This window comes from Lobosporangium transversale, assembly GCF_002105155.1.
Source record: "Lobosporangium transversale strain NRRL 3116 chromosome Unknown BCR41scaffold_52, whole genome shotgun sequence".
NCBI classification, from domain to species: domain Eukaryota; kingdom Fungi; phylum Mortierellomycota; class Mortierellomycetes; order Mortierellales; family Mortierellaceae; genus Lobosporangium; species Lobosporangium transversale.
Window position 1 is genome coordinate 1 of NW_019029030.1, and position 25,944 is coordinate 25,944.

A 25,944-nucleotide genomic window follows, 5' to 3' on the forward strand; every position below is an offset into this window, starting at 1 on the left:
TCCCAATCCATCGTCGCCACCATTTCTCCTTATCTTTGTGAAAGCGGACATAAATTATCCGAATATAGGCGAAATGAAAGTGATTGGACGCCATTTTTGAAACAGCATAAATTCAAAGAAAGGGTGGATGGAAAACTGTCGGCTTGGACAGCCCGGAAGCGATCCCGTTGCCTTTCATTGCGACATTTTCGCATTTGTTGACGTAATAAGCGAAAGTGATACGACATTGAGAAGAACAAGAAGCAAAAAGCATCGAAGGTATTAAACTTAATGACTATGAGTAGACACTACTCACACCACGCTTTTGACCCCAGACTTACACATCGTATGCTTTTTTTTTCGGATCGCATTTTCTTAAGGAACAAAAAAAAATTGATAGAGAAAGATGCATTAATTTTTCATGCATCTTTGGGTGTAGCCACACTTTCATTACATCTCGCTCTTCTCTCTCTTTTATCGGCTTCTAAAAGTATAATAGACAAGGATCCAGGCTTGTCATAGACTCTAGTGCCTTCTAGTTTCTGATTGAAAGTAATACAGTGTGTTCAGGTCTGCTACAGTATCTGATAGATGCTTTTCATGGAGCCCATCACCTTTCTGGCCCATGTCCCAAAGGTAAGCCTGCCTTATTTTTTGTTATGACCATCTTGTTGAGCGAGCAACAATAAGCAACACGTAAAAAGTATGTAACGTGTGTGTCGAGGAAAATATTATATCCAAGCTCTACAGGGCCTTCAGGGCCTTCAATACTTTTGATTCAACACCTTCATTACTATTGTATTTAATTCTTCGCATTAAATTTATTTATCCCTCTTTCAATGCTTTCCCTACCTTCACGTACATTATTCCTTTTGCTTCATGTGACAATGTAATGACATCAACCCTCCCTGTGGACGGAAGATGCTTTTGCTTTTAAAGCAACTGACTATTGCCATATTCGGATAATTATGTCCGCTTTCAATAAAGATAAGGAGAAATGGTGGCGACGAGTGAGATTACCCAAGAAATCATGCATGGATATTCAGCGAATAAACAAGAATGCAAGAATAGCAAAATGGTGTCTGTTGGACAATGTAAACACTTTAAGGTTTGGTGGTAAATGAGGTGCAAACATTTTGATGATGACTGACATAAGGATTGGAGCTGTGTGTCACCAAGGAGTACCCACCATCCCGCCTAGTGCAGGTTGCCGGTTCACACAGCAAGATAGTGCTTACTTTGAGTATTGCTCCATGGATGCTCCTTATTTATACTTGTGCAGGAGACAATAGAAGTGCTTCCATGGTGAAGAGTCCAAGGAAGTGCTTCTCAATATATATATATATATTAAAGCCTCTCTTCCAAAGCCAGTTGTTCATAACATAACAATAGGCACCAGAACCCCTCATTTTCGGAGCAGTACATTAATAAGTTCACCCTCCTATCATCTAAGCAATGCCGCCTCTACTAAATTTTCAATTTTCGGAGACTGCATTTTAAAGCTTTTTTTTTTTTTTGTGTGAATACTTTTTATTAAGAGATTGCTTGCTATCTAGCTATCTAGCTTACCTGGTTACTATCCTAAGCTACAAGAAGCCAGACTCTTAGCCACCTTGGAAAGCGCTTTTCTTTGTCACCATCGAAAAGACTCTCCAAGATGTTGTCCGGAGCACACCACGTGGAGGTGGTCTGGCATATCGTGCTCCGTTGGTCAGGCCCCATGGCCTTGCAAACGCCCGCACACACACACATTTATTTACCCATTCCCATCCCCATTCCCATTCTCTTTCCCATTCTGGACCGAAGGGGCTCCGCCATCGCAAGGCTCGTTAAAGAACCAGTTCAGGCTCATGCCCGTTCGGACCTACCTTAGATATGCATTGGTTATTGCACCTTGGATGTGCATTGTTGCTATGTTAAAAAGTGCTTTGTGTTGTGTTAGTAAGGGGTTTTTTTTTTTTTTTTTTTTTTTTTTTTTGGCTTTCTTATGTTTTAATTGGCTTTTTTTTTCTTTTTTCTTGGTTTTTTTTTTCTTTGGTTTTTTTTGGTTTATTTTTTTTTCTTTTTTTTCTTTGGTTTATTTTTTTTTCTTTTTTCTTTTTTTCTTGGATTTTTTTTTTTTTTTTTTTTTTTTTTGTTTTCTTTTTTCTTTGGTTTTTTTTTTTTTTTTTTTTTTTTTTGAGGTATTTGATTCCGGAGGCGCTTGTTTTTGCCTGGATGGACTGTTCGACCTTTCTTTGGTTTAGTCCTTTTGCTGGTGGCGCCGAGCTTTCGTTACCAGTGCCTTCCAGACCACACGATGAGAAGTGGCCTGGTCGCTATGATTTGGTGTTGTTCGTGAAGCCTTGGCCATCATACCCGAGATGGGATGGGCTGGCTATTTGGCCGCGGAGAAGGCCGTCGTTCGACTGCGGTAGACTATGAGGCCGTTTAGAGCGTGGCTGTTTAGAGCGTGGCTGTTTAGAGCGTGGCTGTTTAGAGCGTGGCCAGTTGAGTACGGCTTTTCGTTGGAGTGCAGCCGTTCGAGTATGGGCGCCTGAGTGTGGCAGCCTGGCTGTGCGTTATGAAGCCCCAGTTGCTTTAGGCAGCTTCATGTCGTTGCAGTCTAATCGTGGAATGAAAAGAGAGACACAAGCAGAAAAAGAATAATCAGAACAAGGACAGTGAAGCACAGAGTGACAGTGTTGAGAACTTCAGTAAGAGTGATTGTTTAGAGAGTGTTGCTTACCTTTTGTCTTGGTTGAGGAGGCCGATGGTCGAGGAGACCGAGGAGAAAGAGAAGAGAAAAGAAGAAAAAAGAAGAGTCAAAATGGGTCCTTTTTATATTGGTTTCTTATTATTATTATTAACGTCCGCGCAAGAGGAGAAGGGCCGAGGAGTGATTGGTTTTCAAAAGCGCGCTATACTAAGTACCTTGCTTGCTGTACGCTCAAGAGCGACCAATAAAATATCAACAAAAAAAATTAAAAAATAAAAATTAATATACGTGTCTTTGATGTCATCTGTCATATTTCATATGATAAAGAAGAGACTCTCACGATTGAAAGTGGGAATAATGCTCTGTCCTCAAGACTCATAAGGAAAACCTGTCTATAAACAACCAGAGCATGAACTGTATTGCTCTCGAGCTTGTTTACTCTTATTGATAAAGGAGATCATCTTCTTTATCCTCTTCTTCTATTTCCTTTCTTCACTCCTAACAAGAGATGGGATAGACTGTCGTTGGGCCTGTACTTTGGCAGCTTGCCGTTTTTCCAGAGTGTGGTGGAAAATAACACATGACATTCGTCAGAATACCTCTCCGCCTTTTTTTTTTTTTATTTTTTATTTTATTTTTTATTTTCATGCAATACAATGTAGAATATATTAAGATTTGAAGGTGAAACAAAGTATCAACGTTTATATATCGACCAGTAAAAGGCACACGATCGTATCGAGGAAATGACGTGTCGTATCTCTTTGGCTCTTTGAAAAGGAAAATAAGGAAAAGAAAAAAAGGAAAAATGTCTGTTTGAACAAAAACTGCCGCAGCACAGTTCCCACGACAATGCATCCTATTCTTTGTTAAGGATGAAGAGAAAGAATGGGAGAAGAGAGTCAAATAGCAAACTCTACTGACAGTGCCTGATGAACCCCATTGCTAAAGAAAAAAAGGTACTCGAGCTTAATGCTGGCGAAAAATGGGGGTATGCGAGTGTTGATAAGCTTGTGCTCTGAATCCTGTCCTTTTACTTTAGTCGCGTCACACCCTTTCTCTCTTTGTTGCACACCATACAAAGAGAGCATTGTGGCTCGTGCTCTTGTTGTTGTATGTATATATGACCCTGCATATCTTTGAAGATGGTTATCCCTCCACCCGAAGAGTTTTCTCTTTCTCCACCTTGCGAGCATATGAAAATTGACGGATGATATCACAAGCGCGCAGATTACCCATTTTCAATTCCCGCTACGCCGCTTTATTTTATTTTATTTTATTTTATTTTATTTTATTTTATTTTATTTTATTTTATTTTATTTTATTTTATTTTATTTTATTTTATTTTATTTTATTTTATTTTATTTTATTTTTTTTTATTTTATTTTTTTTTATTTTATTTTATTTTATTTTATTTTTTTTTATTTTATTTTTTTTTGCTTAACTCAGTGGCCGCTCTCTGTACACAGCTCAGCCGAGAGATGACCCACACAGGACGCATCCGAGTCTAAGGCTGCGATTTCAAAGATAATGAGAAGGAAAATGTCTTTATCCTCTTCCTACCACTGTACTTACGCTCACCCATATCACTCACAGCAAACAACAGGTACTTGGTTATGATGGGAAACTATCAAGCGCAAACATTTTATTTTCCTCAATCTTTGTGGATTGAACATAGCTCTAAGGAGTTGGCAGAAAAGAGCTATCCCTTCTCAAACAAGCTTGAAGACTCATTTGCGCGCGGAGCTTTGGATCCATTGATGACTTATTTCTTCCCAGCGGATGACTAGGCTTTTGCGCTTGATTGGGCTAACCGATCCTCGCTGGAGTACGGCGTACGGCAAGGGGATCCGCTGAAACCAGATGTGACGATTCGAAAGTACATTTTTGAGGCGGCTTATGCTGAGACCAAGTCGTCTAAGGACAAGCGAAGCCTACATTTATTTGTCGAAGACCAATGGAGCCTAATGAGGTTTGCCAAGGACACGATTGACGAGAACCTACGTAATGAACGGGTTGTGATGGAGATCCCTTGTCTGCAAGTGTTTGGTAAGTCTATGTGACTTATGTGGCAATAACGCGCCACACACCTTGACGAGATAAATTTTCGATATGAGGTTCTAGAACAAATCAATGCCATCTTATAGATAGATATGTAGTTACCCGCTACAGGCTCCTCTACCAGGGAATGAATAAATACCTCCATGGGTGTGGGCCCACATCTAATTCTTACTTACTTTTTCTACTGCTCACGATCTATCTACAAAATATATTTCAGTCTCGTTATCGCCGTCAGAGGTCATGATTTGAGTGGTCGTGGACATGTTCAGCCCGTTGGCATTGCCAAAGACCCCAGGAAGGCATAACAGCTCTGATTCTTTCTCGAAATAATCCATCATATTCAGCCTTACTTTGAAGCTTTTGACCGTTATGGCGATTCCTTTGACTACTCTGTATATGTGGGGCGTTAGGCAAGTTAGTAAACAGATGACTAAAGGGATAAGAGGCACTGCGTGAACAAAGTGCTTTGCGAACGAGCATTGTCTACGGTACCATATCCGTATAAATATTAAATATAACCCTGCTAATCCGACTTGCACCTACCTTTCGAGCTAATAGGGTGGTGCAGGTGGGACATACGCACCTATGACAATGTGAATAGGCCATCCTTCGTAGACCATTCAATAGAAAAAAGAGGTGAGTGGAAAGACAGAAAGTGCTGTATGTGGAAACTTATGCTTGAATGAGTAAAAGGAGGGGAAAAGTCTGGTGGAATGGAGACTTTGACTGAAACTGATCAAAGTGATTGAAGCTGATTAAAAAAAAAAAAAAAAAAAAAAAAAAAAAAACTCCGTATACATATATTTATCATCGTCCCCGTAGTAAACTCAGGTTACAGTATGGGAGATTTAGAATACGAACCGAAGCTCCATCAGCCTGCCTCGGACAGCATCGAGGAGAAAGGTTGGTATATTTCATTGCTCTGGCAGCTAGCACTCCTACTATTGATTCCCCTGCTGTTGTTGTTTGTAATAGCTTAGAGAGACAAAGATAGTTTGATTATAACTATTAAAACAAACCCTTCAGGCTTAAGACTATATATATTATAACAAGCCTTTTCAGGCTTAAGACTATATATATTATAACAAGCCTTTTCAGGCTTAAGACTAAATACTGTCACATTGTTACTCTTTGAACTCTCTTGTTGTTTTGAATCCGGACATAAAAAGTGAAGATGTCGATGGTGTTTGCAGGATTGCCACTGCCGCTATTGCTGTTGCTGTTTTTGTTTCTGTTTTAAGCTTAGAGCTAGAATCCTTAGTTGCATAATGTTTCATACGCTTACTTTCTCTTTTGGATGTTTCCTGCTCACGAAGTCTGGGCTTTGCGCTGACCAAAGCTGTGGAGTCCTTTACTGCATCAGTCTAGATAACGCTGTCAGGTTGTGAAGCAATGAGTTTAACTGATGTCGATGATATCACTGTTGGTAAAAAGGCTGTTTGATGTTGTATCGTGAGAAGAATGTATATGAGCAGAAGTTATGCCATTTCAATCCGATTTTGCAGTTGCCTCATTATCTTTTGCCTGGGGCACAAAGTATGGTTCAGATTCCCATATTGATTCCCATATTGTTTCCAATCTAGTTACTGGACCACGTATAAACTTTCTGTGAATTCGGTTAGAATTGTGGCTGTTATAATTGACTGACTGCATCCACGACGAGGACGACGCCGCATCATCAGCTGTATTGGTATTTGACAGTGGTGTGTTGGAATTGCGATTGTTATAATTGATTGATCGCATCCACAACGAGGACGATGACCAATCATTAGCTGTATGGGCATTTGACAACAGTGCGTTGGGGCTGCAGTTGCTATACTTGAATGACCGCGTCCACGACGAGCACGACGACGCGCCATTAGCTGTGTTGGCATTTAACGACGGTGGGACCATTGGGGTATAGCTTTCCATAATATTTCTAGTACGGAAGGCACTTGATCCAGAAGTAAAGACTGTCAAGGCTTTAGTGGCATCATCCTTGGCGTCACTGTTATTGCCACCAATACTGTTGCTGATTAGGTTCGGTTGGGTCTTTTTGACAGTAGCATGACGAGGGGAAGGTCCTGAGGTAGCAACGGAGTGTGATACCATAATAATTGACGATGAGGTAGTCGCTATTGCTGCTATAGTTAAATCTATGATCGCACTTGCCGTGCTATACTGCTTGTCTTCTATTTCTCTTTGTCTTTGTTTCTTTTTATATCGTCGTTTCTTTGAGAGCTGAGTGTTATGCTGAGTAAGAGGATCAGTTTGCTATTTGACTCTCTTCTCCCATTCTTTCTCTTCATCCTTAACAAAGAATAGGATGCATTGTCGTGGAACTGTGCTGCGGCAGTTTTTGTTCAAACAGACATTTTTCCTTTTTTCTTTTCCTTATTTTCCTTTTCAAAGAGCCAAAGAGATACGACACGTCATTTCCTCGATACGATCGTGTGCTTTTACTGGTCGATATATAAACGTTGATACTTTGTTTCACCTTCAAATCTTTATATATTCTACATTGTATTGCATGAAAATAAAAAATAAAATAAAAAAATAAAAAAAAAAAAAAGGGCGAGAGGTATTCTGACGAATGTCATGTGTTATTTTCCACCACACTCTGGAAAAACGGCAAGCTGCCAAAGTACAGCCCAACGACAGTCTATTCCCATCTCTTTGTTAGGAGTGAAGAAAGGAAATAGAAGAAGAGGATAAGAAGATGATCTCCTTTATCATAAGAGTAAACAAGCTCGAGAGCAATACAGTTCATGCTCTGGTTGTTTATAGACAGGTTTCCTTATGAGTCTTGAGACAGAGCATTTATTCCACTTTCAATCGTGAGAGTCTCTTCTTATATCATATGAAATATGACAGATGACATCAAAGACACGTATATTAATTTTTATTTTTTAATTTTTTTTGTTGATATTTTATTGGTCGCTCTTGAGCGTACAGCAAGCAAGTACTTAGTACCGCTTGCCAATCACTCCTCGGCCCTTCTCTCTTCTTGCGCGAACGTAAAAATAATAATAAGAACCAATATAAAAAGGACCTATTTTGACTCTCTTCTTTTTTTTTTCTTTTCTCTTCTCTTTCTCCTCGGTCTCCTCGACCATCGGCCTCCACAACCAAGACAAAAAGGTAAGCAACACTCCCTAAACAATCACTCTTACTGAAGTTCTCAACACTGTCACTCTGTGCTTCACTGTCCTTGTTCTGATTATTTTCTTTCTGGTTGTCTCTCTCTTTTTTTTTTCCACGATTAGACTACAACGACATGAAGTTGCCTAAAGCAACTGGGGCTTCATAACGCACAGCCAGGCTGCCATGCTCAGGCACCCATCCTCGAACGGCCGCACTCCAACAAAAAGCCGTATCCAACTGGCCACGCTCAGCCGCTCCAAACGGCCACGCTCCAAACGGCCACGCTCCAAACACACGCTCTAAACGGCCCTCAAAGTCTCCGCAGTCGAACGACGGCCTTCTCCACGGCCTATAGCCCAGCCCACCCATCTGGGATGATGGCCAAGGTTCACGAACAACCCAAATCAAGCAGCTAGGCCACTTCCCACGGTGGTCTGGAAGCACTGGTACCAAAGTCGGCGCCACAGCAAAAGGCGAAACCAAAGAGAGGTCGAACAGTCCATCCAGGCAAAAAACAAAGCCTCCGGAACAAATCCTCAAAAAAAAAAAAAAAAAAAAAAAAAAAAAAAAAAAAAAAAAAAAAAAAAAAAAAAAAAAAAAAAAAAAAAAAAAAAAAAAAAAAAAAAAAAAAAAAAAAAAAAAAAAAAAAAAAAAAAAAAAAAAAAAAAAAAAAAAAAAAAAAAAAAAAAAAAAAAAAAAAAAAAAAAAAAAAAAAAAAAAAAAAAAAAAAAAAAAAAAAAAAAAAAAAAAAAAAAAAAAAAAAAAAAAAAAAAAAAAAAAAAAAAAAAAAAAAAAAAAAAAAAAAAAAAAAAAAAAAAAAAAAAAAAAAAAAAAAAAAAAAAAAAAAAAAAAAAAAAAAAAAAAAAAAAAAAAAAAAAAAAAAAAAAAAAAAAAAAAAAAAAAAAAAAAAAAAAAAAAAAAAAAAAAAAAAAAAAAAAAAAAAAAAAAAAAAAAAAAAAAAAAAAAAAAAAAAAAAAAAAAAAAAAAAAAAAAAAAAAAAAAAAAAAAAAAAACCCTTACTAACACAACACAAAGCACTTTTTAACATAGCAACAATGCACATCCAAGGTGCAATAACCAATGCATATCTAAGGTAGGTCCGAACGGGCATGAGCCTAAGCTGGTTCTTTAACGAGCCTTGCGATGGCGGAGCCCCTTCGGTCCAGAATGGGAAAGGGAATGGGAATGGAGATGGGATGGGTAAATAAATGTGTGTGTGTGCGGGCGTTTGCAAGGCCATGGGGCCTGACCAACGGAGCACGATATGCCAGACCACCTCCACGTGGTGTGCTCCGGACAACATCTTGGAGAGTCTTTTCGATGGTGACAAAGAAAAAGCGCTTTCCAAGGTGGCTAAGAGTCTGGCTTCTTGTAGCTTAGGATAGTAACCAGGTAAGCTAGATAGCTAGATAGCAAGCAATCTCTTAATAAAAAGTATTCACACAAAAAAAAAAAAAAAAAAAAAAGCTTTAAAATGCAGTCTCCGAAAATTGAAAAATTTAGTAGAGGCGGCATTGCTTAGATGATAGGAGGGTGAACTTATTAATTACTGCTCCGAAAATGAGGGGTTCTGGTGCCTATTGTTATGTTATGAACAACTGGCTTTGGAAGAGAGGGCTTCAATATTATATATATATTGAGAAGCACTTTATTTCCCTGTTCTATTGTCTCCTGCACAAGTATAAATGAGGAGCACCATGGAGCAATACTCAAAGTAAGCACTATCTTGCTGTGTGAACCGGCAACCTGCACTAGGCGGGATGGTGGGTACTCCTTGGTGACACACAGCTCCAATCCTTATGTCAGTCATCATCAAAATGTTTGCACCACATTTACCACCAAACCTTAAAGTGTTTACATTGTCCAACAGACACCATTTTGCTATTCTTGCATTCTTGTTTATTCGCTGAATATCCATGCATGATTTCTTGGGTAATCTCACTCGTCGCCACCATTTTCTCCTTATCTTTGTTGAAAGCGGACATAATTATCCGAATATGGCAATAGTCGTTGCTTTAAAAGCAAAAGCATCTTCCGGTTGATGTCATTACATTGTCACATGAAGCAAAAGGAATAATGTACGTGAAGGTAGGGAAAGCATTGAAAGAGGGATAAATAAATTTAATGCGAAGAATTAAATACAATAGTAATGAAGGTGTTGAATCAAAAGTATTGAAGGCCCTGAAGGCCCTGCAGAGCTTGGATATAATATTTTCCTCGACACACACGTTACATACTTTTTACGTGTTGCTTGTTGTTGCTCGCTCAACAAGATGGTCATAACGAAAAATAAGGCAGGCTTACCTTTGGGACATGGGCCAGAAAGGTGATGGGCTCCATGAAAAGCATCTACCAGATACTGTAGCAGACCTGAACACACTGTATTACTTTCAATCAGAAACTAGAAGGAACTAGAGTCTATGACAAGCCTGGATCCTTGTCTATTATACTTTTAGAAGCGATAAAAGAGAGAGAAGAGCGAGATGTAATGAAAGTGTGGCTACACCCAAAGATGCATGAAAAATTAATGCATCTTTCTCTATCAATTTTTTTTTTTGTTCCTTAAGAAAATGCGATCGCAAAAAAAGCATACGATGTGTAAGTCTGGGGTCAAAAGTCGTGGTGTGAGTAGTGTCTACTCATAGTCATTAAGTTTAATACCTTCGATGCTTTTTGCTTCGTTCTTCTCAATGTCGTATCACTTTCGCTTATTACGTCAACAAATGCGAAAAATGTCGCAATGAAAGGCAACGGGATCGCTTCCGGGCTGTCCAAGCCGACAGTTTTCCATCCACCCTTTCTTTGAATTTCATGCTGTTTCAAAATGGCGTCCAATCACTTTCATTTCGCCTATATTCGGATAATTATGTCCGCTTTCAACAAAGATAAGGAGAAATGGTGGCGACGAGTGAGATTGGGAGAATGACGCTTTTCTCTCATTTTAAGCTCGCTCTTTCTTTTTTTTTTCCTTTTTTTTTCTCTTCCTTTCTCTTCACCTCTTCACCTCTTCACCTCTTCACCTCTTCACTTCTCCACCTCTTTATCTCTCCACCTCTCCACCCCCCACCTCTTGAAAAGTAAGTCTCGATCGCAGTCCTTTGTCAAATACATTCACACACAAGCACACACGCACACACTTCTTCTGTCTCTCCCTGTGCCTCTTTATGTCATCACCAACTCTCGCTCAAACACGAGCGTTGCCTTTTCTTGCCGTCACTACTTTATACTAAACTACATACTTTTTGTCTCCGTACTATACCAAAGGCAAAATAACCCCCAAGAGCGGTAAGCAGCGAGAGGTAAGAGAAAGTAAGGTAAGAGAAAGTAAGGTAAGGAAGAGAAGCGGCAAGTAACCAACAAAAGAAAGAGAAATAAGAAAGAGAAAGGAACACCGAGAAAGAGCGAATGAAAATAAACTAAGGAAGAGAAGCACATAGGAAGAGTAAGTGAAAGCAAATAAGAAAAAAAAAGAGAGAGAGAGAGAAAGAAAGGGGAAGGGAAAGTCGAGAAAGAACAAACGGAAGCATAGCAAAGAAGTAAAGCGAGGGAAAAGAACAAACAAAAATATATGTAAGAAATGTCGGCACCTATAAATGAAAATATGATAAGAAAGAAAAGCAAAAGGGAAACAAATGTAAGATATAGCAAGGAGGGGAAGCACTGAAGAAAAGAAAAGAAAAAAAAAGAAAACAAAAAAGAAATGGAAGCACAAATGAAAGCATAATAAGAAAGAGAAGCACAGAAGGGAAACAAACGAAAGTATAACAAGGAAAACAAAACACACACATACACGCACACACAAAGAGAAACAAAGGAAGTTATAATAAGAAAAGGAAGCTATAATAAGAAAAGGGAGAAAACAAATGAAAACAACGTAAGAAAGCGAAGTATCGAAGGGAAACAAAGGAAAGGATAACTCGAAAGTGAAGCGTCGAAGAGAAGTACATGAAAGTATATTTAAAAAGTGACGAGCCAAGGAAAACAAATGAGGAAGTGAAGCAGCAAGAAAGAAAGCATAACAAGGAAGTGAAGCAGGGAAGAAAAACAAAGGATAGCATAGTAAAAAGGTGAAGTGTCGAGAAAAGCAAATGAAAAAATAACAAGAAAGCGAAGCAATGAAGGAAAGCGTAATAGAACATAACACGAAAGAGATGCGCCCAGGATAACATAGAAAAGGATAACAAAAGTGAAGTACCGAAAAAGAGATGAAAGCATAACAGGAAAGCCAAGCATGGAAGAAAGAAATGAAAGCGTAGCAACCAAGTGAGGCATTGAAGGATAAAATATGGAAGCGTAAAAAAGAAGTGAACCATCAAAGGCTAACAAGAGAGTGAAGCACCAAAGGATAACAAAAAAGCAACCATCAAAAGATAACAGGAAATGAACTAGCAAAGAATAACAAGGGAAGCACCAAAGGATAACAAGGGAAGCACCAAAGGATAACAAGGGAAGCACCAAAGGATAACAAGGGAAGCACCAAAGGATAACAAGGGAAGCACCAAAGGATAACAAGGGAAGCACCAAAGGATAACAAGGGAAGCACCAAAGGATAACAAGGGAAGCACCAAAGGATAACAAGGGAAGCACCAAAGGATAACAAGGGAAGCACCAAAGGATAACAAGGGAAGCACCAAAGGATAACAAGGGAAGCACCAAAGGATAACAAGGGAAGCACCAAAGGATAACAAGGGAAGCACCAAAGGATAACAAGGAAATGAACCATCAAAGCGCAGCAAGAAAGTGAAGCAGCAAAGAATAATAAGAAAGGAAGTATCAAAGGATAGCAAGAAAGTGAACCAGCAAAGCATAGCAAGAAAGTGAACCAGCAAAGAATAACAAGGAAATGAACTAGCAAAGGATAGTAAGAAAGAGAACCAGCAAAGAAGAATGAGTCAAAAGATAACAAGCGTTAAAGAAATACAAACGAAAGCATGACAAGAAAGTAGAAAGAGAAACAAACAGAAGCATAGCAAAAAAGTGAAAGCAAACGAAAGTACAGGAAAGAAAGCGAATACCGGGAAAGAAGTTTTTTTTTATATTTTTTTTCTTCAAGGGTAAGGGACTGTATAGGGTGGTAGGGTGGACAGTCTCAGGTAAGTAGGTAAGTACCAAGAAGTCAATGAAAGTAAAAGTAAGAAAAGAAAACACCAAATAACGAAATGCAAAAAAAAAGTAAACGAAATACTAACGAAGAAGAGAAGTAGCAGAAAAGGTTAACAAAAGTGGGGACAGGACAAAAAGCAAGAAAGACTACACCATTAGATGTCCACCCTGTATCAAAGGCGCGTCTCCAGAACATTTGGACACTCTCGCTTTCGAACACTCGTGAAAAAAAGGCAAGAGTATAATTATATCTGTGAATGTGCTATTAATATTTGATTGATACCTGATTTACATGTTGCTTCGTGGAGCAATCCAGCACTTGCACTAATTATTCTTTCATATCTTTTTACTACTATTATCTTTATAACAATGAGGATGTAAACAGACCTGCCGCTGCCGTATAATCAATGGTATCATAAATAGAGATTTAATGTTTCTACTATAATGAAGTATTCTTGGTTCAGGCCTCATTTCTTGCAGACTTCTGCTTTTGGTGCCTGATATTTGTTCTTGTTTTCCTTTATCTTATAAACGAGGCATCTCTTAGATGAATATTATTATACCCGAAAAGAGGCGTCTTTGATGAGAGGACATACAAGATAGGCAAACCTTCACCTACGACCGAGTTACAACATTACCAATCCCTCTTCTGCTGAAATGACTTTCCGCCCAGTGTGGTGTCATGAGGAAAAGTAAAATTTATTATTTTAGATCTTTTATTGGCCATAATGGGTACGATCTTCATGCAGTTCTTTAATAGAAGATTGTTGGCAAATGCTCTTTTTCAATAGTTCTAGATCTTCGGCGCTAATTGTTTTTAAAATGGGGGCCTTTATGGCTCTAAGATCATCAAGTTGTCATCCCCATAACACGAATCTTTTGATTTGGGTCTCCTCTTTTTCAACAGGAAATGTTCGGGATGTAAACACTCTTGTGGTATTGGAAGGGATGGTAACTGTTATGGTTTGTGAAGTATCCATATAACAGCATTCAATTACTTAACATCCATGCTCAGAAAGTGTGAACGACAATAAAACATGTGAAACACGGAAACAACCAAAGCTGTATTTTTCTCTTACAAGTGATCCTACGAAATGAAGTGGTCCATTGTATGATGAGCGTCTTCATTTGAGGCAAGATATTCCTTGCGGTGATATACATGGGACTGATATAGTTTTTTGCTATCATGTCAGCATTTTCATTTCTCTATTTCAGAAAAAAAAGAAAACCCATGTTGGTATGCTTAGTACATCAGTACGATACACTGTTTATATTCATTCCACCAGGCCATGAATTGAGCGTATACATCACAAGTATCAAAGTAACTACGAGTGCAGTATCTCAAAGTTTCTCAAAGAAGATATCGTTTTTCAAGGATGTCTACTTGACAGACCTGCTTCTCCATCTGAGGTTTTGTCTCACAGGTGCTAGTCTTTGTTCGTTCTCGTCCTCTATTCTCCTGTCAATAATCATGAAGTCTTGTAGTTTTTCACAGCAGATGATCATAGAAGAAAATATGGAGATGAGAATTCGATTTACAAACTCGATAGTATCACTATCTAATGAAGAACAGGCTCATTACAACCTGGGACTTCATACGGAAAGAGCGGAGCGCTGAACATTGCTGTCTTTGGACCCTGACTTTTTTGCTCAAGTTGAATAATATAACGACTTAGGCTTATTATCCGAGAGCCGGGACCATATATATCCCCCCTCCCCCCTTTTCTCTCTCATTCTTGCTTTTCTCTCTTCATGTACTGGCTCACTATCAAGAAGATACGGATCCACTTGGTAGCAGAGCAAAATTTATTCATGATCGCCAGAGCAGAGTAGAAGGCCGAGTTTGCTCCCAGCTTGAGAGGAAAGCAAAATGTCGTTGCCCATAAAAGGCAACAAAATTTGGCTTGCACGTGTAGAATGCAAGCTTCCCTCTCTGTTCGAGCCTAACATGTGGCCCATTGACATTTGTTACATGTTCTTTTTTTTTTTTTTTTTTTTTTTTTTTTTTTTTCACACACTTCTTGAGAACATCCACCTTTGCAAAGTCGCCATGAGAACATTTTGCATGTCAAAAGTAGCACGGCTATTTTTGCTGTTTGTTACTTACATTTTCATAGTAGCTATGCCATCGCATGCTACAAAGACTGTCATTGATGTCATTTCCTCTGACCCCGCGTTCTCACGCCTAATCAAAGAGCTGCAGAGACTCCGATTGATAGTCCTTATTAACAAACGCGAAAAATGCACCTTCTTTGCTCCTACCAATGCTGCGTTTGCTAAATGGGATGATGAAAACAAAGGCAAGCGCATGGATAAGCAGACATTGATGTATCACCTCTTGCCAGATAGCACTCTCACAACAGATCTCAAGGGTGACATGCTGCTCGAGACCTTGCTCGTCAAAGAAGGCTTTCTGGGAAACCATTCAGAGGGCCAGTTGATTAAGGTCACCAAGCCTAGCTGGAGACCTGGAAGAAAGGTTCGTCTGCTCATTGGTGGTGCAGAATTGTTGGAACATGACTGGGCGGCTGATAATGGTGTTGTTCATGTGGTGGATCGCCTTTTGACTCCACCAGAGATTATCAGTAAGTTTCCTCCCCATATGTTAACAAATGTGTGTGTTTATAAGAGTACATGCTGATCGATTTGTCCCTACAGAAGAAGGGATTATAATTATGTTTCAATTAGCTTCTAATCTTGCATGCTTATAAAAAATATTCTCGTTCTATAGCGGAAACAATACAGCAGTATGATGAATTGTCATTGCTGTTCAATATTGTCCACACAGCGAGGCTAGACAGCCTACTCCAACAGCACCGGCCCTTCACTGTATTTGCACCCACTACCGACGCTCTCAAGAAATTGAATGATATTGAAGTGCAATACTTACGTCATCCACAGGGTCGCAACGATCTAGAAATCACGTTTCATCACCATATCCATGCTGGTACGCTCTATAAGCAAGACATCAAGCCAGGCACAAGCAGTGTATCTACCTTGGAAGGGCAAGAGTTGATGATCAGTCTAGAGAGTGATAAACTACTGATTGATAATGCTGAGGTTGTACGAACGGATATTCTTTCGTCCAATGGTGTGATTCACATGGTATCGCTTCCGCTGCTGCCGAGCTCACTTGTCTGGACACCCGCAAAGTATCTTGTGGGATTGAACGCAACCAAATTTGTCGACAGTCTTCGAGATGCAGGATTGAGTCGGTATATTGACGATCCCGAAGCAAGTTACACCATCTTTGCGCCCCAGGACGATATTTTCGATCCGGACACAGTCCTAAAAGATTTACTACAATACCATGTGGTCCCTGGTAAAAAGCTCCAGCCCAATTTCCAAGATGGCCAACTATTGGATACTGAGCTTTACACTGAATTTTTGAATGGAAAAGCACAAAAATCTAAAATCCAGATTAAGCAGGAGAACAAGCGGAAAACACTTTTAATTGACGAAGTGGAAATTAAAGGGGAACCAGGTATACCTCTTTACTGTTTGAGATATCCTATCTTTACTTTCTTTGTATCAAGAGCTCTGACTCTAATCACCTTTTCTCATTTTTTTTATTGGGAAAAAATATATGTATATATATAGTTCAAATCGGCAAGTCCATCATCTACCTAATCTCTAAAACCCTAGAGCTACCAAAGTCTCTAGTCAAGACTATAAAGCATGATGAGTCACTTGCCAGATATATGGATGCTCTGTCGCTTACTGGCTTGGACAAACGTTTGTCGGACGCACGTGGCGTGACCGTGTTTGCGCCAAGCACATCAGCTTGGGAAAGCCTGGGGTTAGTCAAAAATTACTTGCTACTCAATGACAGTTCATTTTCTGCCTTGGAATCTGTTGTCCGTTATGCTATTGTAGAAGACATTCGCTACACGGCCGGCTTCAAGCAAGGGTCAACACTTTTGAGGACGTCAGAAGGAAGCCAACTTGTAGTGGAAAAAAAGTCAGGCACTATTTACGTTGGAGAGGGACGACTAGAACGGTCTGAACAGGTTGGCGGCCAGGTCATTGCTGATGGTAAGTATTATCGTTTCCACATCGAAAGGCTTTGCTATTGTGATATTTCTATTTTTTTTACCAACACTCACCCTAGGATTGATGTACATTTGTAGATATCTTGGTCAAATCAGGCGTGATCCACAAAGTATCAGCAGTTGCATTGCCGCCAACGCTCGCAATTACACTGTACAATCTGTTACAAGGAGCTGGTACAAATACCTTTTTAGGCGCATTCGAGACTTCAAACATCACCCGCATATTGACCAGTTGGGAACAAGACTTCACTATTTTTGCTCCCACAGATGAAGCCTTCAAAAAGGCCGGACTTCTTGAGGGTGCATTGAATGACTGGGATTTTGCTGCGCGCTTAGTTAGGTTACATGTCATCCCGGGAAAGGTGCTTAAGCTGGAAGAAGATATCGATTATGATGAGGCAAGCATGTTGAATTCGGATTCAAGACTGAGCTTTAGGGACATTCACCATGACGGCAAGACGTTCGGAGTCCGAGTCAAAGGCGCCCGATCGAGTAAGGAAGCAAGGGTTGTGGACGCTGGTTATGCTCATCCTGCTTGGTCCGATGAAGAATATCGCAAGGCTGGATTCTCTGGCTATGGTATTAGACAACAATTTGCTGTTGATGGTAACAAGGAAAACATTGTTGACTCAAAGACAGCACCTCGATCTGGTGGCGTTGTTTATGTGATCGATCGCGTTTTGCTTCCTGGCGATCCTGACCCGATGAGTGCTGCATGGTTCTGGATTGGCGTTGTAGTTTTAGCACTGTTAGGCACGATAGTATTGTGTGGATTGACTATTCTTTCAGTTCACGCATTGGCCACTGAGATTCGACAAATGGAAGGATATGCACCTGTTGCTGCTGCTGATGAAGAAGCAGCAGCTCAGAATGAAGGCGGCGCCGCTGTGCCCGTAGCGGATGCTTAAGCTGTATAAATCAGTACACAAGGTCTCAATGATCGAGACAACCGAAATAGCTAATGCCATTATTGTAAATAAAAGATTTATCAGGAATATGATCTTCTCGTAGCCAAGTGTTTTTATTATTATTATTATTATTATTATTATTATTATTATTATTATTTTTTTTCTAAAAAAAAAAAAAAAAAAAAAAAAAAAAACAATCTTCACGTCTCTAACGGCTCATGGTTGATTATAGCTGGCGCTGCAAGAGCAGATGGTCCGCTGGTTACTATCCGAAGGAACACGTCCTCGAGTGTTGTTTGACAAATTCCCCAGTCTTCGATTGCCGGGAATCGATCTGCTTGGGACAGATTTGCAAAGATCGTTGAGAGCCCTTCATGGCCCATTTTGGACATTTGAGTTGCAGCTGCCGCTAGCGATAAGTCCTGTCTGTTACTACCATCGGTTGCATTTCCGAGTTCAAACTCAAAAGTGGTGGCGTTCGTAAATTTATCAACTCTCCTGAATTTCTTGCCCTTTAATACGCCCTCAGCTTGCTCCAAGCTTCTGCATGCTTCCTCTAGTCGTCCAGGCTTGCTTGTCACATCAAGTTTGAACCCCGTTCCATACAATCCTTTCAAGTGCAAGGATGTTCCTACACATCTAAGCTGTCCTGTTGTCATGATTGCGATCCTGTCTGATAGGATATCAGCTTCCTCCATGGAATGGGTTGTCAAAACAATGGTCCTGCCGACCTTCACCTGTTGGATCACATCCCAGATAACCCTTCTCACCTCAGGATCCAACCCGGTTGAAGGTTCATCCAGGAAAATCACCTGTTTGTCACCCAAGAGAGCAATTGCGATCGAGACACGGCGTTTCTCACCTCCAGATAGCCCACTGACAGCCCGGTTTCGGAATCGTGTCAAAGACACACACGCCAATGCATGGCTGACTGCCTGTTGTTCTAGGCTTGGAGGCACTCCTCGCAGCCGAGAGTAAAACAACAAATGGTCTGCGACTGTGAGTTCATCCCAGAGGATATTATATTGCGGACAGACACCCATTTTGGACTGAACCGTTGACATGTCTGTGTGGATGTTATGTCCGGCCACATAGGCTGTGCCTGATGTAGGGCTATACAATCCAGTCAACAAGTGAATCAATGTCGACTTTCCTGCGCCATTAGGTCCAAGTAAGCTGAGGACAGTGTTATTTTCAACACCTAATGAGAGACCTCTCAATGCGGGCTCGGCTTTGTTTGGATACTGGTGAAAGAGCTTATCGATGATTAAGGGTGTGGTCGATGGCTGATAAACGGATTTCACACGTTCACGCTCAGCATATGCATCTGCGTCACCGGACCCCTCGAGCTCGTCCTGAATCACCTCGCTCTCACTCTGGAACGTACTTTCCTGTGAGAACTTCAGGTTCTGTGATTTCTTGAACCAGTAAGTGATAGGGAAGTGCCATGGTCGATGAATACCATACTCTGAAGGTGTTACTGCGTCAAGGTAACTAGTAAAAATAAATAAGGAAAGGGTAGTTGCCCATTGTCAGTTTCGCCGAGTACAAGTAAGGAAACTACAACAGAATGAGCCAACCAGATTCCATCAGTACTTACAAAGTCAAGATCAAGAACAAAATACTCTCGCCTACAAGCATCATGGTCAACTTGAATAAGGTTGTGCCAGGCGCAAAATCCTTAGCTACTAAGGGATATAGCCCGTTGACGCGACTGGCGTGGCGGATCATGGCTTCCATGATTTCAAAAAACGCAAAGCTCGGGTGAATATACCATACGGAAGGGGCTCCATCCTTGAACATTCGGTCTGAGACACCGATCATGATACATGACACTGCGACAAAGAAATACACAGTCATAGTGGCCTTGCGTGTATTGGAAAAGATGGATGACAACACTAGTGCCATCGTCGCCTGAACATGCGCCCATAAAAGAAGAAGAAGAAATGTAATCCAAGGGGAGGTACGCCAAATAAAGTGCTCTCGGACAACTACGCAGGCCACAGCGAAAGAGAATGATGCGATAAGCTGCATGGTCAGGAACTCAAAGTAGTGAGCTAAAAAGTAGGACCACACTTTCAAACCGTTCTATAATAGTAATAATATAGGTCATCAGGATTATAAACGTTTGTTTTTGTCACTCTCTTTATGAATAACAATGATAATAACAATAACAATAACAATAACAACGGTAACAATAATTCCGACCATACCATAGCCATCATCATACGATGTCGATTCTCCTTCTCCAAGACCATGATTCCTACATGTGTAGGTAACAATACGGACAAGCCAAATGGGAATAGTTGGATCGAAAGCAAGTTTAAAGAGTACCCCTTGAGCGCTTCGGTTGACCATTCAAATGGGAATGCCTTTATACTTTGGGAGATACGATACTTTCCTCCAAATTTCTCCTTGACTATCGCTTGACTCATTTGTGTCATGGTAATCATCTGCCTGAGACCAGAAGGCGTAGTCGAGGAGACCCATCCATTCCTCTTGTTTGAGCCCGGGACAGTTTCAATAAGAGGTTGACCAAACTGCAGGACCATTTTGAGACTGGAAGCTTGAATATCTAGGGCTTCGAAAGCAATCGCCCCAAATGGCATGTTTTCAAATTCGCGACTACTATTTCCGCGAAGGCTCAGGCCAGTAACAAGGCTCTGGATCGTTTGATCAGCGTTATTTTGATCTGCCAGTTTGATAAGATATGGACTTGAGCTATAATAAACTGCTATCATGCCGTCAGCCGTAGCACTTTTATTTCTCTGCGCTGTGCTTCCATCTCGAGTGGGAGGCTTTGTTGTGCTGGCGTATCGAATAGGGATTTGACCAAAGAGGCCTGACCCGGGCTTGGCTGTGGCATTATACACGACCTTTGGATCCGTTGGAGGCCATTTTTCTGATGTAAATAGATGAGTGACATCAGGAAGGGCGCCAAGGAGTGCAGTGATCTGTTCGTTGGCGGTTGTATAGTAGACTGTTTGATTTATAGAGGTCATATTGAAGATTGCAGGCATAGTTTCCAGCTTGCGCGGGTCTTTACCCAAAAGGAATTTCTCTCTATCTTGCCCAACTTTGAACCATCCGCCCGGTGGAGGGATTGCGTAATAACTATGTTAAATAACATGATATTCAGTACAGAACTTGGGGTATCAAAGTCGGAATAAGGATTAGATATTTCAGTAGGGAGTCTTTTTACCACTCATTACCTGTCGGGGAGAGTGGCATCGGCTATTGACGCGTTCTCGTAGGGGGTTTTGCCTCCGATCGGGTACCTTTCTCCGAACCATCTAGCACAGGGGAGGATACCATTCCAGTCATCCGTCCTTGACACCATCGTATAAGAAATTGGGTACCATCCAACGTTCAAAACGCCCTCACCTGCGTGGGGCAACGGCAGTTTGTAAAGTTTGAAAGCGAGTGATCGATGCGGGTCAGCTTCGTTCACACAGAATCGGGCCATGCCCTTCCAGCCATCTTTGGTAATGTCATGGGTATCATCATCTCCGTCCTCATACTCTCCTGCAGACGTAATAATGAGGGAAAAGATAAAGCAGATAAGGACCAGCATAGCCGGCCAAATAAATAGACAGCATATATTAAGGGATCGCTGGCGTACATGAAACGACAAAGCGCGACGAGCAAGAGCTCGAACTTGGTAGCGAGTCGTTGGTGTGACGCTTGAGAAGTCAACCAGCATCGGTGGCGACTCAAGTAAGGCCCCTTTAACTGGCGGTAGTGGAGTAGTAGTGGGTCGCTGTTCATTAAAGCCAAAACAAGCAAGATCATTGGAGAGATTGTGTTGTTCTTGGTGCCGTTGGTAATTGTTTTTTAATTGTTGTTGTTTAGAGTTCACTATGGATTGGAGCGGATAAGATGAATGGAGCTCTTGAGGATGCTGTAGATCTGGCATTTGACTTTGATTGTGGTCGTAATAGTGTGCAGAAAGAAAAGCATGGGCGGATGAAGAGGAAGAAGTTGATTGCCTTTGGTTCACTACTGGTCCCAATGAATATGTGTATGGTAGAGTCTTATTAGGCCCTTGTGTTTTGATTTTACCAAACATTATGGATATACGGATACACAGATACACAGCTTAAAGATACAGATTCACCCACTATAAAGTAGGTTAGTATTGGTTATGTTGGTTTGGTGATAGTGGTGGTGAGATGAGCGTGTATGTGTGAAGTGGAAAGCGTTAGGTACATAAGGAGGAAATGGAAAAGAAGTCTGCCTTTTATATGGCTATGAATGGATATGATCAAATGTTTTTACCATTCTCTTATTCCCATCTTGTTGGGGAAAGAGATCAGGCCAACTGTCGCTTCAATGCCTAACTAGCTGTAGGTGCCAAGCACCGGGCTTTTAACGCGTGTGTCAATTCAGTTCAGTGCTCAAGATTGATGAATTAATGATGTAGATCTGTAGTGATAAATGCGGAGGTTCAAGTGCAAATGCAGGTTCAGGAACAGTTGCATACAGTTGCAACGTGTTACCAGTATCTCAGATGAAATGTTTCCAACACGTCTGTTTCCCCTAGTTTAATTTTTTAGGCTGTGGGCTTGTGCGTACAAGATTGCAGCCCTTTTTTGCCTGTTGCCAAGAAAAAGCCATTGGGGGCGAAAAATGAGCTTGCTTTGGAGTATAGCCTTTGATAGTAACTCCCCAACAGACTGCAACCGAACTACATCTAATTCTCATCATGGCCATCGCTCAGTATCCCATCTTCGAATTACCGGAGATCCTAGCTCATGTCGGTAGATATCTTCCCAGGGCAACACATTGCGTCTGTCTCCAAGTCTCCCGTACTTGGTATCGGGTATTTCTGCCCATGGTTTGGGTTCACATTCATTCCTCTGACTGCTCAATGTCACCCAAGATTCCCCTAATGATCCTGCGCAAACACGCCCATTTGATTCGGCGTCTCAATTTTTATGGTCTAATCTCTTCGCCCTTTCTTTCCATCGGATGCACACAACTGGAGCGTTTGTTCATCTCAAGCCAATGTTTGTGCACAGTTGAGAGTGGAACCCTGAACAATACCCGCAATGACATTGACCAACTGACCTATTTGCTTCAAACAAACCCAAGACTGAAAGACATAACGGTCATGGGCATTAGACCATTACCTGACAAAGCGTTCTGGGGAGCGATCAGTCAGGTATCTCATTTAGAGTCTCTGGCGATTATTGGGATGAATATTCCTAAAGAGTTGATGGAAGACTTTTGGTATGCTATTGCTGCCCATGCAAATCGGTTAGAACTCTCATCGATTACATTTCCGTCAGAGAACCATCTGTTGTTTCAGGAATGCGTGGCAGGGACCATAGTCACACCGCCACTGAATCCTCACTTCAAGCGGCTGAAACATCTCGGTCTCTTCAAGTTTAATAGTAGTGCAGATGTACAGCTGGAACGGATCCTAAAGAATTGTTCTCAATTAAAATCTTTGGTCTGGCGAGGCAGTCATGGAACTAGATTTCCACGCACAGCGATAACATCCATGCGATCGACCGGAGCAATATGTTCACTGAATTCAATTGAACTTGATGCTGAGGGGCTGAGTGATAGTGACCTTCACGAACTCTTGGTCGATATATCGAATCTGGAGAAACTAGTGGTGCCCAACTCTGCATTTGGGGCCAAGTCTCTTACTGTGGTGCTTAAGCATTCCATAATGATCACGGAGCTGAACCTGTCAGGGTGTCGACAGATACGTAGCCCTATGATTCAAATTATTCTTTCTTCATTCCCAGCCCTGGAAACACTGATATCAGGCACTGTTTCTGCTTACGACATCTTGGTGGGGGATCCTTGGGTATGCTTGAAGCTTAAAACCCTGAGAATCAATATTGAAGCTGGATACACTGTGGTACGAACTGAAGTCGAATACATGGATGTTGAGGAGGAAGAACAAGAGAAAGGAGATCTCGAGCAGGGCTTGGAGATGCAGATGGAAACGGGCCTGGGAGATCACATATCTCTGGAAAAGGGAGAGGTGGATAAAGATGATGAGGAAGAGAAAGAAGAAGAGGAAGATGAGGAAGATGAGGAAGAAGGTTTAGCAGAGAAAAATATGATCCACCAGGCTGTTTTCGAGCGACTCTCGACTTTACGTCAATTGCAAGTACTAGATATTAGTCGATTGCACAGCAGCGGATCACAACCCCATTCATCATCAATAGATGGAGGGCAATTAGATGGACCCTCCTTCCCCAATGCCTTGCAGTTGAGGTTGAAGAGAGGGTTATATCAACTGAAAGCCCTTAAACAATTGAGGGATTTTTACTTCTCCGGCCCCCAGCGAATGAGTCAAAGAGATGTATTATGGATGTTGGAGAGTTGGCCCCAGTTGATCCATTTATGTGGGAGCCTCCATTCAAACCACAGACGTAACGAATCATTGAAGGAGTTGCTTTGCGCACGCGGAGTGTCAGTAAATACATGGTAGCTTTTAGATTTGAAAATAGAGTGATTGCATGATGTCAAATGAAGCTGTTTTATTGCTCCTGTTTTTATTTTTTATTTTTTTTATTTTTTTGCTCCTGCACAGTTTTTTGATGTCTCTAATACGCGCGTCTCTTCCTATCGGGACTTCTACTTCTACTCGTGCTACGACTTCGGTCGCGAGTACGATCAGTCCTGTTCCTACGGCTTAATTCAGCAGAATATGAATGTTGATCGCGATGAGGGGATCTTGAGCGGCTGGGCGACCGACTTTTGCTCCTGCTCCGACTTGTGCCTCTACTTTTGCTCCTTCTGCTCCTGTCTGCGCTTCTACTTCTGCTTCGACTACGGCTTTGACTGCGACTGCGACTGCGACTACGACTAACACTACGGCTGCGACTACGACTAGGGCTACGACTAATAGATCGTGATCTAGAGCGAGAAGACGAGCGTGATCTCTTGCCTCCATCTTCGCGCCTTGCCGCTGCCTCTTCAGCTTTTCTTTCCTCTTCCAGTTCCATTTCCAGTTTTTCAAGAGTACTTATTCTAGGATCCAGCTCTCCAGCATCTTCCAGTACATGTCTTTTTACAAGACGAGGCAACACTATATCGCAAACACGTTCCTCCCGCAACAGATCATCAATAAATTCGTCCATATGAATAATTGAATATCCTCCTAACAATACCAAAAAAAAAAAAAAAAAAAAAAAAAAAAAGTTAGAGCTGAACAAGTTTAGAGAATATATTATATATGGCCGAACTGATGAAAAGAAAAAAGAAAAAAAATACCTGCACCCCTCTTTCTTAACTTTCGACTATCGTCTAGTAAAGGCTCAAGATAGTTGTAGATATCGACAGGCTTCCCGACTAGGCGCAAATAAAATGCCCCCAAGGCACGTAGATATCTAGGGAAAAAAAAAAGGCTGTACTGTCAGTTTTTTTTTTTTTTGTAGGACATGAACATGGGAACATGTGGTGTCTTTCTTCATATTAACCCATCGACTTACTTATTATTATCAGACTCTGTCAGGCCTGTGATGTACTTGATCACAATCTCCTCGCGGGGCTGAATTTGCAATAGTTTGAGAACAAGGCAGATGAACTCTGTAGGTTTCTGGACTCCATATTGACCGCCAATGTACTTAAGCTCGTAAGCCTTCTCAATAATTGAGGATTCTAAGTTTTCAAAGTACAAATCACAGTTAGCTGGAAGAAATAAAAAAAAAGGCTAGTTGATGCGTATCCTTGCATCGTGTCGTTATTAATCCCATACCTGTTAAGCCAAAACAGTGTTCTTTCCAGTAGGTTGATTCATATATGCGAGTCCTGAGAATCTTTTCAATTAGGAACTGTGGGTCTGTTCCATGAATCTGGATAGCATCCCGCACTGTCTTATTGTCCATAGCCATGGTGGATGGTAGTTTTCTCCCTTCAGTCCAATGAATTTAATGGTCTTTCCTGTGAAATATGTATGCTATCGATGTTGGTTGATGTCGATGTAATGTTCGTTTTCTTACATGCTTAAAAGTTTCAGTAATGTCTAATGTTTTAAATTGCCGTGCTCAGCCACACC

The 25,944-nt window shown here is 40.9% G+C and overlaps 6 protein-coding genes across 6 annotated transcripts; 2 read left to right on the forward strand and 4 right to left on the reverse strand.

Annotated features, from left to right (window-relative positions):
• Positions 1–6,223: 6,223 nt before the first annotated feature.
• BCR41DRAFT_374550 (hypothetical protein) lies at positions 6,224–6,826 on the reverse strand (the record flags this gene model as incomplete). Its single annotated transcript, XM_022026880.1, has 1 exon — positions 6,224–6,826. The coding sequence occupies one exon, from the start codon at positions 6,824–6,826 to the stop codon at positions 6,224–6,226; it is 603 nt and encodes a 200-aa protein (XP_021876889.1).
• Positions 6,827–10,849: 4,023 nt separating this feature from the next.
• Positions 10,850–11,471, reverse strand: BCR41DRAFT_361953 (hypothetical protein; the record flags this gene model as incomplete). Its single annotated transcript, XM_022025646.1, has 2 exons — positions 11,123–11,471; positions 10,850–10,935 (listed from the first exon to the last, which is right to left on the reverse strand). Coding segments are annotated over exons 1-2 (224 nt in total), but the record flags the coding sequence as incomplete, so codon positions are not given.
• Positions 11,472–14,974: 3,503 nt separating this feature from the next.
• BCR41DRAFT_425584 (FAS1 domain-containing protein) lies at positions 14,975–18,006 on the forward strand. Its single transcript, XM_022030604.1, has 4 exons — positions 14,975–15,546; positions 15,693–16,445; positions 16,562–16,996; positions 17,092–18,006. The coding sequence occupies exons 1-4, from the start codon at positions 15,012–15,014 to the stop codon at positions 17,919–17,921; spliced, it is 2,553 nt and encodes an 850-aa protein (XP_021876891.1). The 5' UTR covers positions 14,975–15,011; the 3' UTR covers positions 17,922–18,006.
• Positions 18,007–18,121: 115 nt separating this feature from the next.
• Positions 18,122–20,356, reverse strand: BCR41DRAFT_312433 (P-loop containing nucleoside triphosphate hydrolase protein; the record flags this gene model as incomplete). Its single annotated transcript, XM_022021087.1, has 4 exons — positions 18,122–18,291; positions 18,355–19,415; positions 19,522–20,009; positions 20,135–20,356. The coding sequence occupies 4 exons, from the start codon at positions 20,354–20,356 to the stop codon at positions 18,122–18,124; spliced, it is 1,941 nt and encodes a 646-aa protein (XP_021876892.1).
• A 2,176-nt stretch (positions 20,357–22,532) lies between these two features.
• On the forward strand, positions 22,533–24,420 carry BCR41DRAFT_361960 (hypothetical protein). The gene has a single exon (XM_022025647.1). The coding sequence runs from the start codon at positions 22,627–22,629 to the stop codon at positions 24,373–24,375; it is 1,749 nt and encodes a 582-aa protein (XP_021876893.1). The 5' UTR covers positions 22,533–22,626; the 3' UTR covers positions 24,376–24,420.
• A 45-nt stretch (positions 24,421–24,465) lies between these two features.
• Positions 24,466–25,881, reverse strand: BCR41DRAFT_327772 (PRP38 family-domain-containing protein). The gene is made up of 4 exons (XM_022021670.1): positions 25,645–25,881; positions 25,379–25,547; positions 25,161–25,276; positions 24,466–25,047 (listed from the first exon to the last, which is right to left on the reverse strand). Exons 1-4 carry the CDS (start codon positions 25,778–25,780, stop codon positions 24,491–24,493), a joined length of 978 nt encoding a protein of 325 aa, XP_021876894.1. The 5' UTR covers positions 25,781–25,881; the 3' UTR covers positions 24,466–24,490.
• Positions 25,882–25,944: the final 63 nt, after the last annotated feature.

Excerpts from the sequence above, each read along its gene's own strand:
- BCR41DRAFT_425584 (XM_022030604.1), top strand. The coding sequence starts at position 15,012 with ATGAGAACATTTTGCATGTCAAAAGTAGCACGGCTATTTTTGCTGTTT. Across the intron at positions 15,547-15,692 it reads GACTCCACCAGAGATTATCA|CGGAAACAATACAGCAGTAT; the intron begins GTAAGTTTCCTC and ends CTCGTTCTATAG. Across the intron at positions 16,997-17,091 it reads CGGCCAGGTCATTGCTGATG|ATATCTTGGTCAAATCAGGC; the intron begins GTAAGTATTATC and ends GTACATTTGTAG.
- BCR41DRAFT_361960 (XM_022025647.1), top strand. The coding sequence starts at position 22,627 with ATGGCCATCGCTCAGTATCCCATCTTCGAATTACCGGAGATCCTAGCT.
- BCR41DRAFT_327772 (XM_022021670.1), bottom strand. The coding sequence starts at position 25,780 with ATGGCTATGGACAATAAGACAGTGCGGGATGCTATCCAGATTCATGGA. Across the intron at positions 25,548-25,644 it reads ACACTGTTTTGGCTTAACAG|AATCCTCAATTATTGAGAAG; the intron begins GTATGGGATTAA and ends TTGAAAACTTAG. Across the intron at positions 25,048-25,160 it reads GTTAAGAAAGAGGGGTGCAG|GAGGATATTCAATTATTCAT; the intron begins GTATTTTTTTTC and ends TGGTATTGTTAG.